This window comes from Capricornis sumatraensis, chromosome 10 (assembly GCF_032405125.1).
Source record: "Capricornis sumatraensis isolate serow.1 chromosome 10, serow.2, whole genome shotgun sequence".
Classification (NCBI taxonomy): Eukaryota; Metazoa; Chordata; class Mammalia; order Artiodactyla; family Bovidae; genus Capricornis; species Capricornis sumatraensis.
In genome coordinates, this window is record NC_091078.1 from 17,049,916 (window position 1) to 17,063,614 (window position 13,699).

Genomic DNA, 13,699 nt, shown 5'->3' on the forward strand with positions numbered 1-13,699 from the left:
AATGAGCATTGCCCCTGATCTCAGTTCCTGGGAGAGTGCCCCCAGACACCACCCAAGTGCCAAGTCTGCCTTACTTTCAGCTCCACCCTGAGGGGCTAAGAGTGGGCAAGGACAGCCAAGGTCAGAAGATATGTTCATTTAGGGGTTAGGCTTCTGTTAGTAAACGTTTCTGCTCCAGCCTGGACCTCCCCCCCAGCTCCAGAGGCACATACCCAATCACCTACTCCACTTGGATGTCAAATAGACATCTATAAAACTGTTTACTAATCTGTAAAACTTTACTAACCCTCACCCCACCCACCCCTCCCAGGGTGGCTATCAGGAAGATGTGCCAAGAAGTAAGGGCTCTCTTAAAACTGCTCTGGGCACCTTCTTACTTTTTACCACCATTTTCAAATCTAGTTCTAACCATTTCATTCATCTTGGGGAACAAGTCATTTCATTCCACTAGAGACATGAGTCTTCTAGACCATCCCAAAGTTCAAGACCATGTCAGGATCCTGAATGAAAATGCAGATTCCTGAGGCCCTGCCCCAGACACATGCAATCAGAATCTCCACCAGGGCAGGGGGATCTGTGTTTAATTCAGGCCCCAAGAGATTTGACTCTGCAATCCAGTGGAAGAAATACTGTTTCACAGTTGGGCAAACAAGGCCTGTCTCAGACAAGGAAGAGAAACAAAGGAGATAACAACCCTCCAGAGGCTGGTGTGGGAGGACTGGCCGAGTCGCTGGGAGGGAGGAGAGGGAAGGGCCCTGGCCTTCATCTGGCCCAACCCCAATTTCACTGATAAGGAAATTGGGGCCCAAAGAGTGTAATGAGTCCAGGTCACCAAGAACATTCATGAAATGTTCTGCAGTCTCCTGGCTCCCGAAGCCCTCACCACAGCTCCTGTGTATGTTGTGTGTTTTGTTTCTGCCTGGGAGGTCTTACCCCTCTCTGAGCCCTAAGTTCCTTGTCTAGTCAGAGGCTTGAACAAAGTTGTCTTTTTCAAACTCCATGCCTTTTGCTCCTGCTCCCTAGCCTTTTCTTGTCCGGAGATAAAATGTGTAATTTTCATGACTGTGGAACAAATATAACTGTGCCTTTTTTCACACACACACAAAATGTCTTTTGCAGTCCTTTAAGTGCCTGTAAAGAACCTTAGGCTCAGCAGTCCTTTGTGCCAGGCCCTTCTAACCCAAGGCAGTCAGGTGAGCTCTTTCTACTGAGACTCTGACTCTGTGAGAGGTCTGACTTCTTCCTCAGTTTCCAGGGCTTTTCCTTGGTAGCCTCAACCAGCAGAGCAAAGGGAGCCAGGGTTCTTGACACAGAGGGCACTCAGCCTGCATACCTCCAGTACCATGCTGGCAGGGGGCCTCAGACCTTCCTGAGGAATAGAGAAACACAGAGCTGCACCAGAGTCTGATGAAACCCACCTTCTACAGCACCCATCTCCCTCCCTTTGATTTCATGGCACTAATGACAGACAAGTGTTTTAACAAACTTTTTTTTATTAGAAAAGTAAAAAACATTGCATAGGTCTTAATACTTGAACATCAAGTGTAATCATGAACAGCGAGTATCTTCATGTAAACAGTTCTAGATGGAAGATCCAGATGGTACTCCTCTGAGGGAGGGGTTCCAGCCCCCACCCCAATCAGCCCCATCCCCTCACAGCTCAACCCTTTAGTACACATCCAGGGATGGGCCACACACAGCTCCCAGGTGTATTTATTCTTCAAGTGTCAAAGATCCCCAAGTGATCCTAACACCCACCCCTTCCTACTCTTACATTCATGCGTCTGTAAGATAGCTGCCTAGAACAGGTCAGTAGTGAAGCTATGATCAAAAAACAAAAACAAAGAACCAAACATTTGGGCCCTTCAGACCATGAGATACACGAATCACCTCGATGACCTCCCCCCTCCCACCAGGGCCAGCTATGGTGAAACACAAGTCCCTCGCAGAGGCCAGAGCAGCCCAGCTGCCCTCCTGGCTCTGTCACGCCACTGTTGTCTTAACTGTCAGTAACAATAAAAATAACTGGGTACATGCTACATACACATCCAGTCAGAAGCCTGGTTGGCCCCTAAGCCTTTGTTTCATGCTACAGTACTGAGGGGCAGCGTGTGCCCCTAGCAGGGAGCTGCCAACTCACACCTCAGTGAGCTTCCTAGGGAAACACCGTGTTCCCCCACCTTGAATTTTCTACCCTCAGGTGGCTGTTGTCGGTTTTCTGAGGGCAGGCACCAGTTCCTCAGCCTCTGCTCGCCCCCCACCCCAAAAGTTCTCTGATATGGGGGCATTATCGGCCCCCCAGGCCCAAGTTCAACACTCCTCGATGAGAAGTTGCTCCGAGCTGTACAGTTTCTTCTTGATTACTCTGAAGCCAGTGCTCAGCGTCAGGGACTGGCTGAAGCCAGGGACGAACGGAGAGTTGGCAGAGCTAAACAACCCCTGGATCTTGGGCCAGAGGCGTGAGTCCAGGCGCAGTACGAGGGTCAGCTGGAAGGTGGGCACCAGGCTGGGGTCGAGGGCCAGTTGCCCCACGCTGTGGCAGCTCTTGCCCTGCTCTACGCAGACGTCCAGCAGCGCCCCTCGCAGGCCGCACGGCTCGCTGTAGGCCAGGCGCAGTAGTTCTTTGCCCACCTGGCTCACCAGCTGACCCGGCATCAGCAGGCGCGCGGGGCGCCGCGAGCCCAGTCGGGCCTGGGCCAGGCTCTCCTGCAGCAGCTGCATCAGGCTGGCACACAGATGCTCATCCTCGGGATCGCTGAGCAGCTCGAAGTCGGGCAGGGACACCCCATCCAGGTATGCAGAATCTGCAAGGGAAAGCAATAGGGGAGGATTAGGTAAGAGAAGCTCCAAACGGAGGAAGTGCTGTTTCGCTAAGAAACCAGCACTTCTTTCCAGTCTGTGCCTCAGTTTATGCCCCATGATAGTACCCTATACCTCAGTTCCTCTCCTCTGCTTGCCCCCTTCCGCAATCCGGATTCTGATGGGATAGGAAGTCTAGGGGGGCTTTGACTCCTAGCGCGGTGTTTCCTCACCTCCCCGGCCCTTCTACTCGCGTCCGGCTCCTGCCTACCGCTTACCTTCCTCCGGCCCAAAGCCACTGTTGCTGCTGTCCAGGGATTCGCAGTCCGAGCTCTCCAGGCTCTCGCAGCGGCCGAGTCCTTCTTCTCGGGCCGCCGACCCCCACGCTGAGCGCGGCGGCTGATTTGGGGTGGGAGTTCGGGACAAGGACGAGGACGAAGAAGACGACGAGAAGCGATCCCAAAGGCTAGGCATGGTGAGGATGGACGCCAGGGCGTCTGCAGATGAGCTCAGGGTGCTGGAGCTCAGAAGACGCTGTAAGAGAAAAGCGGTTCAGATTGGGCGTTTCAGTCTGGGGGCTGGATCAAACAGAGAGCTAAGACCCCCACGGCCGAGGCCTCTCGGCTCAGCGATCAGCATACACAGAAGGGACACTCACCAGTTACAGCGGTCAGCGAGAACTGTTGGGACAAGTGCGTACTGCCGCTTGAATGAGTGCGCGAACTGGTGCCAAGCCCCGAGCTCTGCCCAGACCTGTCCCTTCTCCCCACCCGCACCTCCCCCTAGGCCTGCCGCGGTCCCTAGCACCAGCGCCGAGAGACCTATAAGGGCTAGTGCAGAGAGGCCACACCCCTTCCGCGCGGCGGCCCAATCCAGACCCGGGCGTGTGGCCCACCTCGGCCAATGGGCTTCAGGCGCACGTTCGCAACGTTCTCTCCTGCCCAGTGACAGCCGCCTGGCCCCGCCCCCGCTGAACCCAGAACACTCGGGGACTGACCCCCGAGCCGCGGCCACGCCCCCTTTCTGGAAGGGATCTGTGGCGGCTGCAGCTGCCAAGGTCCCCGAGGGCGCTCGCGGCAGGGGAGGATCAAGGAAAGACTTGTTTATTATACGGTCGTATTTCTGATGGAGGGGGTAGGCCGCAGCCGCGCGGGGGAAGAGGCAGGAGAACTTGAGAGGGCAACAGGCAGGGAAAACGGTTGCACCCAGCGTCTGAGAGCCTGCGAGCTATGGGCACAGTTGGGTGCCCGGCTGGATACTCGTGGGACGGCGGCGCGGGGAGCTGACGTTAATCCAGCCGGCTCTCGCACACGTACCCCACGCTAACCTTGCCTTACGAAAGGACTGGGGGTGGGGTCCAAAGACTGGGCTGCTCCGGGCACCGTTCTCCCTCTTCCCGGCCGCCCCACCTGCCCGCCCGCCAATTACTCTCCAGCCCCAGGGAATGGATTAATGCGGGGGCCAGGGTCCGTGCCCGGAATGTGAGCCTGGTCCCCAAACAGTGTCTGCTCCCTCCAGCTGCCTACAAGAAGAGGGTTTGGGAAGTGTGGTTAAAGCAGTATTGATGGGCCCGGGTTCCTAGCGCTTGGTTCTCGAGCTGGGTACTGACTCATTATCATAGAGACACACAGACCCATCCGCCTGCCCTATGGACCGACTGCGGTGCGGCTGTCTCTCCAGTCCGCTGCGGCAAGAGAACCCAAGGCGTCTGCTGGGTCCTAGCGCCCCTCTTCGCCAAAACGCTTTGTGTAAAAGACCCGGAGAGTTGCGTCAGGATCGAGGACCTAGATCTCCAGAAAAAGCCCCGGAGAGCGATCGCCATCCCCTGTTTCGTCAGTCAGGCGGTGCCACAGAAAATGTGACCCGACGGCGGTAATATAGAAAACTAACAGAGATTGCTGACGATGGGAAGAGGTTCGGACAGATTCGACATTTATTTACTTAAGAGATTTATCAACCTGGGATACCGAATCCTGATGGAAGAGAAAACCAAACTTACATCAGACGCTCCCGTGCCGGGGCGGGCCAGAGCCTAACCAGATCAGACTGGCGGGCCTCGCTTCCGGGCAGACTTGTGTGACCAAAGGCACTTGCCACTGGAGTAGTCAGGCCACTGCTAGCCACACACCCCGCTCCCATTAAAAAAAAAAAAGAGTGACCCGCGGGGTCTTCCAGGCAAACCAGGACTTAAAACTAAAAGATCAGAATTCAAACCCTGCACCCCGTCTGCTTTCAGCAGATGAGAGAACCATCCCTGGAGACAAATTCATGGGTAAAAAATAAATCAGATGACTCAGATTAGGAGATACCTTAAACACTGATGCAAAATAGAATAGCCTTTTGGCTGCCAGGGCTTTCGAGGCCTGAACACTGGCCCTTTCTTCCTGTTCTCCAAGCTCCAGTAACTTGCTGGGAGCCTTAAAGACACCAGGTGGTGACAGTTGGGTGAAGTGCTTGGGGGACTAGGGGAGGTGACATCCTCTTGAAATTACCCTTTACTGAGGTGAGAAGAAAAGAGTTGGGGTGACCTGTATGGGTGTGTCTTTCTGTCACTCAGAGTAAAGATCAGGGAATTAATGTATCAGGACCATTCTCTCCTCCCAGGCTGACTGGACTGGGGAGACGGCAAGAGACAGGGTGGTTTTCTTCTCTATCCCCCATTCCCTGTGTGAAAAAACATTCTGAAAAATGTGGAACACTAATCTATGAAAAATAGAGGTTTTGTAAGCAAAAGGATCCAGAGCTATTCTAGAAAGGTCAGTTTAGTAGGAATCATTCATTCTATTCATAAATAGCCATCATGGAAGTAGTGTGTTGTGGAGCCATATGCTGTGTGCCAAGCACCTTTTTTCATTCACTGTCTCATTCTGTTAATAAAACAGCTTAAAAAAAAAGACACACAGCTTTTTATAATCAGAAAGGTTTATGTTAAATGAGCACTGGATAATTTTGTTTCTTTAAAAAAAAAATCCATTAATGTCTCATTTTCAAAAAGTGATGAAAAAAGGACAGTCTTAACCTTGAAGGTTTTTCCCATAGTAGGAGAGAGTAGGCTATAGGGTAAAAGACCACCCAGTAGGAGGCCTAGCTGCAGGGGGATGAGGGTGGCGGGCAAAATGGCTTCTCCACTGACATTCTTCACTCATACTGTTGTCTGTTAGGAGAACCTTTGGATCTAAAGGGGAGTTTCTTAACAACCCCTCCGAGGGGCCTGGTTGAAGGGTCTTGATACATCCTGTGAGGTGAAGGGCAGGGTCCCTTCCCCACGGCAGTGGCTGGAAAGACATTGTTACCATCTCACAGCCTGAAACAGATGGGATGAGGGGGGACCCCAAAAGGTGGTACTTGCAGGAAGGAGACAGCTACATCGCCTAGCCTCTGAGCCAGGTCTCTTCAGAGCCTTCAAAGATCCTATGAACCCTGCATTTGGTGTGCTTCTATCCCTCTCAGGCCTAGGCTGGCTGCTGGTGAGGCGTGCCTGGACATGTTTCCACTAGCAGATTTTGAGACCAGCTCTGGCATCCCGTCCTCCAAGAAGACCTCCCCAGCTGGTGAATCCAAGTCACCATCCCTAGGTGTCCCTCCTCGGGTCCCCCTTGCACCTCATGCACATCTCTGTTAATAACTGTTTCCACTTTAGTTTTCTCACTGGACTATGAGCTTCCTAAAGGTGGTGTTCTTCCCTCTCTCTCTCTCTTTTTCTTTTTTTTGGCCACACAGAATCTTAGTTTCCTGAACAGGCATCTAACCTGTACCCCCCCTGTATGGGAGAGCAGAACCTTAAGCCACTTGAACCACCAGGGAAATCCCTGTTCTACTCAACTTTCAGCGTAAAGCACATAGTAGAGGCTCAGTGAATATTCCTTGTGTCACGCGAGTGTATGTTCCTTGGTTCTTTGTCTCGTTACAACAAAGATTTGGAGTGACGGACATTAAAGCCCCCTCGGTGTGTCGCAGCTCTTGGGTCTTGGACTGACCGTGTTATAGCTCTCAGGTCTCGAAAGGACCATGTTATAGCTCTTAGACAAATCAATGTTACAGCTCAGTGTTACAGCTCTATTTTATTTAGAAGATAGCAGGAAAATCCATCTTCGAGGCATGGGGGCACCTAGATCCAAAGACGCGAGGAGAAGATTGCCCCAGCGCGCAGGGGAGAGAGAGAGAGGGAGCTAGCTTTGGCTCCTCTTTTTCCCTCCCTGGGCCTGTCCTCTGTAAATTGGGCCAGCCAGGAGTGTTGTTTGTTTTGCCTGATGTCCTCACTCCGGTCCTCGGACCTTCCTTTCTTCTATTTGCGCGAGCTTTTCCCTTCTTTGTCTTTTAGCCACCGCCATTTTGGACTCCTTTTCCCTGTTCTACCTACCTAACACTTGGATGAATAAATGAATTAATGGATAAAGCAAGAAGGTGGATTTGCTGAGAACCGCAGGCCTACATCTGGATTCTCGTGATCTGGTGGACTTTGGGGAAGGCCTTCAGAACTGCTTGCTACCTTTCTATCCCATTTCTGACAAGTGCTGCCAAAAGTGTTGGATGTATCTGAATATTTCCCTTCTTCCTTTGTTCAGGTCTAGCAGTGGGTCTTCCAAAGTAACCTAATTCTTTCAGTTGGAGTACAGTCGGCAACCCCAGGAAGCTGGGGAGAGAGGTACATTGTAGGAAACACACGAGGTGCATTGTGGGAAACGCACACACTGGCAGAGAGGGCTGACTTGTGGGAGATCTTTTAAAGCAATTTGTACTTTCCTTTCGAGTGCCTTAAAAAGACTTAAAAAATTTTTTTTAATTAAGATGAAATTCACATATCAAATGAAACTTTTTAAAGTGCACAAGCCACTGGCATTTTGTGTCCACAACGCTGTGCCCTCACCACCTCTGTCCATTCTACAATATCTTGGTCATTCCAAAGGAGACCCTGAGCTCACCAAGCAGTCACTCTCTTCTACTTTTGAAGTTTATAGTCCTGTGTTGGTGGGAGTACGGATGTCCCTTTGCACAACTCCAGAGGGCACTGTTAACCATTCAAGTCTGTGCATTTACATGCGTCTTCTGGGGAAAGCACTCCTAACACAGACACAGTGTGCAACATGGAATCTGCGCCAAGCGACCCTGAGAGGGAGATGGCTGAACTCCCAGCAGCAGTGGGCTAGTGTCATGTCCCTGTGACTCAGGCCTCTGGAGTTGGTAACCAGGTCCCAAGTCCCAGTCTCTGTGGCCAAGGCCCTGCCCATGCAGACACTCACTCCACATCTTCCCAGGCTCTGCAGTCTTCCCGTAGGACCCACAGCAGCCTGCAATTTAAAGTCAATGAGCACTCACTCCTTGGCCACCTGCCCCTCCCTGTTCTGGTGGTTTCTGTCCTGCGCACAGATTCCCAGGGCCTCAGTCTGGCAAGTTGCTCCAGTCGGGTTTGGGGAGTTTAACCAGATCTTGGGGTGGGAGTGTGGTTCTGGGAACCCCAGAATTCAGGATGGGAACCCCCTGAAGGCCAGCCAGCATGCCTGTGTGGCTCTGCTTGGGGCGCCTCCACAGCCCTTTGGAAACCTGTCATTGAGGGGAGTGGAAGTGGCTGGAAGAGCGTGGGAGGTAGGGAGAGGGTGGAGCAGTGGTGGGAGGTGGGGACAATGAAGCCAGCAGAAGTGTTCCCAGGACTTCTGGGCTTTTTTTCCTTGAAAAACAAACAACTTGGTCAAAATAGCAAGATTATAAGTGCACCTGGTTTACTAGGAGGGCTGTGAAAAGCTGTTGACAGCTGAGGACTACAGTAGGATTTTAACTGTGCTATTGGAGGGATAATTAAAAATTCAGTGAGGAATCTTTTTGCAAATGAAGCTACTTTTTGAAATGGAAATACTGACAATACATTGTATTATGCAGCCTTTCAAAGAAGCTTTTGAATTGTATTATCTACTTACACCCAGAGGAATGAACACAATGCCATTCTACAGGGGAGCAAATTGAGGCCCAGAATAAGTGTCCTGTAATCTTTCCATCAACTAGTGGCTTTTAAGCCTGATTGATAATTAGAATCTTCTGCCGAGCTTGTAAATCATAGATTCCCACCTCCCCAACCCCCATTCTGATTTGGTAGGTCTGAATGGGACCCTATTGTACAAAAGCTCCTCGGGTGGTCCTGATGCTCTTGTTTAGTTGGGATGTCTAAGAACTGAGGACTGACTTCTCAGGAAGAAAGGTAGACCCTGGAAGGAACACTGGGTTGGCTCCCCAGCCTCTCTGTGGGTGGGGGGTGGGTTCGGGGTTGGTGAAATGGCAGACAGCTATGGAGAGTAGGCCTACTTGTGGCAATGGTGAGCTCACAGACAGCCAGTTCTGCTGGGCTCCCAGGTTTCACAAGAAGCCATTTTCTCTGGGGACAGGACAAAGGGCAGAGGGAACCCCACAAAAGGCTGGCTTGTTAAACCACCATGACATAGGCGGAGCTAGGAGGATAGCCTGAGGCTCCTGCCAGAATTCAAGCTACCCCTTGCACTGATGAAAGTCCTGACGGCCTACCAGAACTCACTGCTCCCCTCCTCATCTCCCATGCAGCCAGAATTGCCCGTGGGACCCAGACTCCAGGCACTGTCTCTTTTCTCACTGACACACTGCACTGGCTCTCAGGAAGGAATCCCATCTGCGGGGTCAGCTTTTGGCCAGCTTCCCAGAATCCCTCTCCCATCCTACATCTGAAGTCTTATGAGAAAAGAAAATAGTGAAGTGGAGGGAGGGTGAGGCGCAACACCCCTCTCCAGTTAGTACCCAAAACTGCTTTCTGAGGCAACCTCGGGTCCTGTGAAGGGACAGGAGTCGGCTGACCCCAATTCAGGCTATTTGGCTGCTAAGGATGAATAGGGTACTGGGCTGTGGCCTGAAGCAGCCCCTAGGAAGCATAATGTCTTTGAAACTCAGTATTTTCATTACAAAGTATCATTTTATTTTATTACTTTTATTACAAATAATATAATCTTGCATTCTATTTTATATTTTATCTGTGTATGGGAATTTGTGTTAATTTTAGTAGCAAACTTTAAAATGACTTAATAGTTAAATTTCTTAATCTTCCCTGCCCCCACAAAAACCCTTTTTAACAAAAGATACACTGCGTTTATACTGTGGCTTCATATACTGCTGGGGATTTTCATACCCCAGTTTTGAAAACCCAGAACTAGAGAGTCTCAAAGGCCTATTCAAGCACCACAAAGATCATAACAAAGGAAAAAAAAAGATTTAAATTCTATGGAGCTCCTTTTCTAAAACTCCCAGGCCTGACCTGTAGGGTGGTGGACCATCTGGAGGAGGCCTGCCAGAGAAGGTAGAAACAGACGTCCCAGTTCAGCCCTTTCAGTGTGCTTGCTTTTTGAGGGTTTCCAATTGCCATATATCAAAGGGGGGAGGCGGGGTCAGGTTGGGCTTTGTTCCCTCAAGCCGGGGGGTGGAGTGGGGGTGGGGGATGACCAGGGTGATCAGAAGCTGCTACACTGGGGACAGCCTGAGTCCAGGCTTGCTGCCTGTCTGGGAAGTAAGATGAGCTCAGCCCCTCTACCCCCGCTGCTACACACACAGAGAAGAGAGACCAGGAGGGCTGGCCACCTTCTGGGTACCCTAAGGGGCTGAGGTGAGGTGAGCAGGGCTGGATTAATACTCAGCAGAGAAAGAAGTCAGTCTCCCACTGTCAGGATTCTTCTGTCAGTGGGATGAACCTTAAAATCTTTGAATGTTAGGGCCTGCAGCTCCTGGGAAAGTGCCTCTTTTAGGAACCCCCTCCCCACTTTATGGATAAGGAACCAAGCTGGACAGCAGGGAGCCTCATGAGTTCTCCTAGCAATTAGGCCTTATTCAATCTTCAAGAACTTTCTTTTCCCAGGCTTGTAACCCCTTCCTTGCTCCTGTCAAGTTTCTTAACTTCACTCAGAATCGCGGTTTTTCTCTCTAGTGGCCTTAGTAGCCAAAGGCTTGAAAAACTCAGGTCTGTGCAAAAAGGTAACCACCCAGGATCTGCATCCTGAGTCTTTGTCTGGAACTCCTTGGCTTGCTGGTGATAACAGCTGCCAGTTCCACCTGGCAACACGGCCACCTCTTCACAAAGATCTTTGACCTTTCTGGAACTCCTTATGGTTTTAAAAACACGCATATCTTTAGCATTTTCATAACTCTGTCAATAAAACAACTTTTATTTGCGTAGTGTAGACAGGACAGGCCTCATCAGTGTCATTTTACGGGTAAGAAAACAGGCTTGGATAGATGCAGGCACTTGCCTAAGGTCACATAGCCAGTCAGCAGGCTGGAGCCAGGACTCTAGATCCAGGCTCATTTCCTTGATTCCAAGCCCCTGACATCCTGTCAGCCGAAGGAGACTGCATCACTGGGAAAGGGGGCCGTACACACTGGGGACACATGCATGGCGTAGAACAGGTGGAGTGAACACCTGGAGTCGACACGGTGTTGTTGACAAAAAACTTTCTCTGCTGGTTTGGCTCTTATTTTATCTGATGAGGCTCTTCCTCCCCCTGCAGAATTCACCAGGGCCCAGCGGTGCTGACTCAATGGCAAAACACAGTGTCGCCCAAGGGATCACCTTCAGCTAAACAACCTCAAGCCCAGAAGTGACAGTGATTGTGTCACGTTCCCCCATCCCAGCATCCTCCCTGAGAGCTCTGGTCTCCTCTAGGAAGGCCCATCTGTGAAGTGGTGGGCCAAGAGGGGTCTCTCCCTGCCCCATCTGTTCCTCTTGTAACCCACAAAGGACAGACTTTGACAGAGGAAGCCAGAAGCCGTGGCTCAATCTTTTTGTACTTAAAAATCAAAGGCAGAGAAACACACACACACAAATCTAGACCTCTAGATTCTGCTCTGGGAAGAGGTGAATTTAAGAGCTGAACTGACTTCCCTGCTGTGATTGGTCTGCAGTGAGGGCCAGAGGGATGGGGGAAGGGAAGACCCTTCTTCCCTCTCCTTTCCCCTCCTACCCCCTACCCTCAACCGAGATGCGCCCTCTGGGGAGCCTGGCAGTGGAGGTGACAGATGCTGAGCAGCTGACTGGCGAGGGGGTGTCCATCTCCACGGACCCCCTGGTGTGTGCTGGGGGGAACGGGGACGTGACTTAGAGAACGTGTGCGTGGGGGACGAGGGGAGGGGAGGAGGGAAAGCGAGACAGGGGAGGAGGGCGGGGGCAGTGATAGCTCCGCCCACTGGGGGTAAAGGAAGGGGACTCCTCCTACCGTCTAACAGGAAAGCGGCGGGGGTGCGGAGTTGCTGAGCTCAGCGCTACGGCCGTTCGGCTGCTGGGTGGGGGCAGGGCGAGGGGCCGGCGCCTCTCTGGTGAGGGCAGAAGAGCAGAGAGAGAGAGAGAGAGAGAGAGAGAGAGAGAGAGAGAGGAGAGGCTGAGGAGGCCCTCACAACCCTGAGGCTGTAACTCTCCTCCGACCGGGTCTGCTAACAAAGCGGTCTCTGTTGGGGTCGCGGAGGCCTCCTGGGGACGCACAGAACCCTTATGAGGGTGGGCGGGGGAGTGTTTGTGAGTTACCACCCTACACCCCGATTTAGGTGCAAGAATTCATGGCAGAGGCGGAGCCCTTGTGCCCTCTGACCCCAGGATTTGTTCGGTGGAAGGAGTGCACGGAGAAGTGCCTGCTCCTGTAGGGCTGCAGGTCAGAACTGCCCGGGCCAACTCCAGCCCGTGCAGGAAGGGACTTTTATTTAAGGTAACCTTATAAAAAAGCAGGGAAGGTCTGCTTGGGAGGGGAGCGAAGAAAACTCTTTGGACCCACTTGTCACAAATGGTTACCTAGGTCAAATGAGTGGGTGGCTATTTTTGAGCTGACCTACATACCTATTTGCCTCTTTATCTTTTTATTATCACACGTGGTTATTATGGGAGCTTTTCTTTAGCACACGGTGCTGCATTTATGGAGGGCTGCACAATGAGGCTTGTTTCGTCATTCTCCCAGAGTTTTAAGAGTCTCTGGCCCAGGAAAGGATATCAGTAGGCCAACAGAAGCTTCACTAAGTTGCTTCCCAAAGGAGCAGGATCCGAACCCAGATTCACCAGTCCAGAGACAATTAGCCTTGGAGGCCAGGAATGACATTCAGATTTGACAGCAATGTCCCCGAGTTTTGCACAGGCTGGTTTAAAAGCCCCCTCAGCCTGGGCCTCATTGTTTGCCAAAGTTGACCTGGGGTGCTACAGCCCCACACTGGCAGGTGAGGCTTCTTCCCTTTACAGGTGGAGAAAATGAGGCAGAGACGAGTTGTGGACAGACTTGATTTGGGAGTTCCTGCTGTGGTTGTGGAGGTAACTTTGTTATCTTAAGGAGAAACAAGGAGAGCCTAGTTACTATTGTTCTGCTTCTCACTACCTTTAGAGCAAGTCTGGCTCCATACCTTGGCCTCACAAACCTCCAGCTTGACTATCTCTAGCTGCATCTCCTTCCTGAAGCGAGGAGGGGAAAATCCCAGATGGTTCTAATTACCTCTGAAATGCTCTTACATTTTCCATACAGTACAGTGTGCCTGGCTTTGTGTGTACAGCTTTGCACAGTAATATGTATGTAGTTGTGCCACATACAGTGGGTCACAGAACATCAGCAAAGTACAAGCACATAATTCACAGTGTTTTCAATCATGCTAAAGAGAGACACGTAGACTTGGAAGTGGGACTGGCAGAGGGAACATTTCTGTCTTCTCCCATCTGGTGCCCTCTCTGGGGCATGAAATCTTTGGCTCCCATGGGACAACGGGGGATGCTTGCACTCCTTAAACTGCTCTTTTGTGCTTGGATTTTCTTCCAAGGCTGGTGTAGTTGACTTTGCTCAGTTTCCCTGTGGGTTACTTTTCCTCTGTGAAGTCAAGTATCTTCCCTTCAGCTTGTTCCCATCTTCACACAGATTACCCTTCCCAGATGCCC

At 51.4% G+C, this 13,699-nt stretch overlaps 1 protein-coding gene across 1 annotated transcript; it reads right to left on the reverse strand.

Moving 5' to 3' along the window:
- Window positions 1-1,493: 1,493 nt before the first annotated feature.
- Window positions 1,494-3,584, reverse strand: DDIT4 (DNA damage inducible transcript 4). Its single transcript, XM_068982284.1, has 3 exons — window positions 3,458-3,584; window positions 3,078-3,333; window positions 1,494-2,804 (listed from the first exon to the last, which is right to left on the reverse strand). Exons 2-3 carry the CDS (start codon window positions 3,271-3,273, stop codon window positions 2,311-2,313), a joined length of 690 nt encoding a protein of 229 aa, XP_068838385.1. The 5' UTR covers window positions 3,274-3,333; window positions 3,458-3,584; the 3' UTR covers window positions 1,494-2,310.
- Window positions 3,585-13,699: the final 10,115 nt, after the last annotated feature.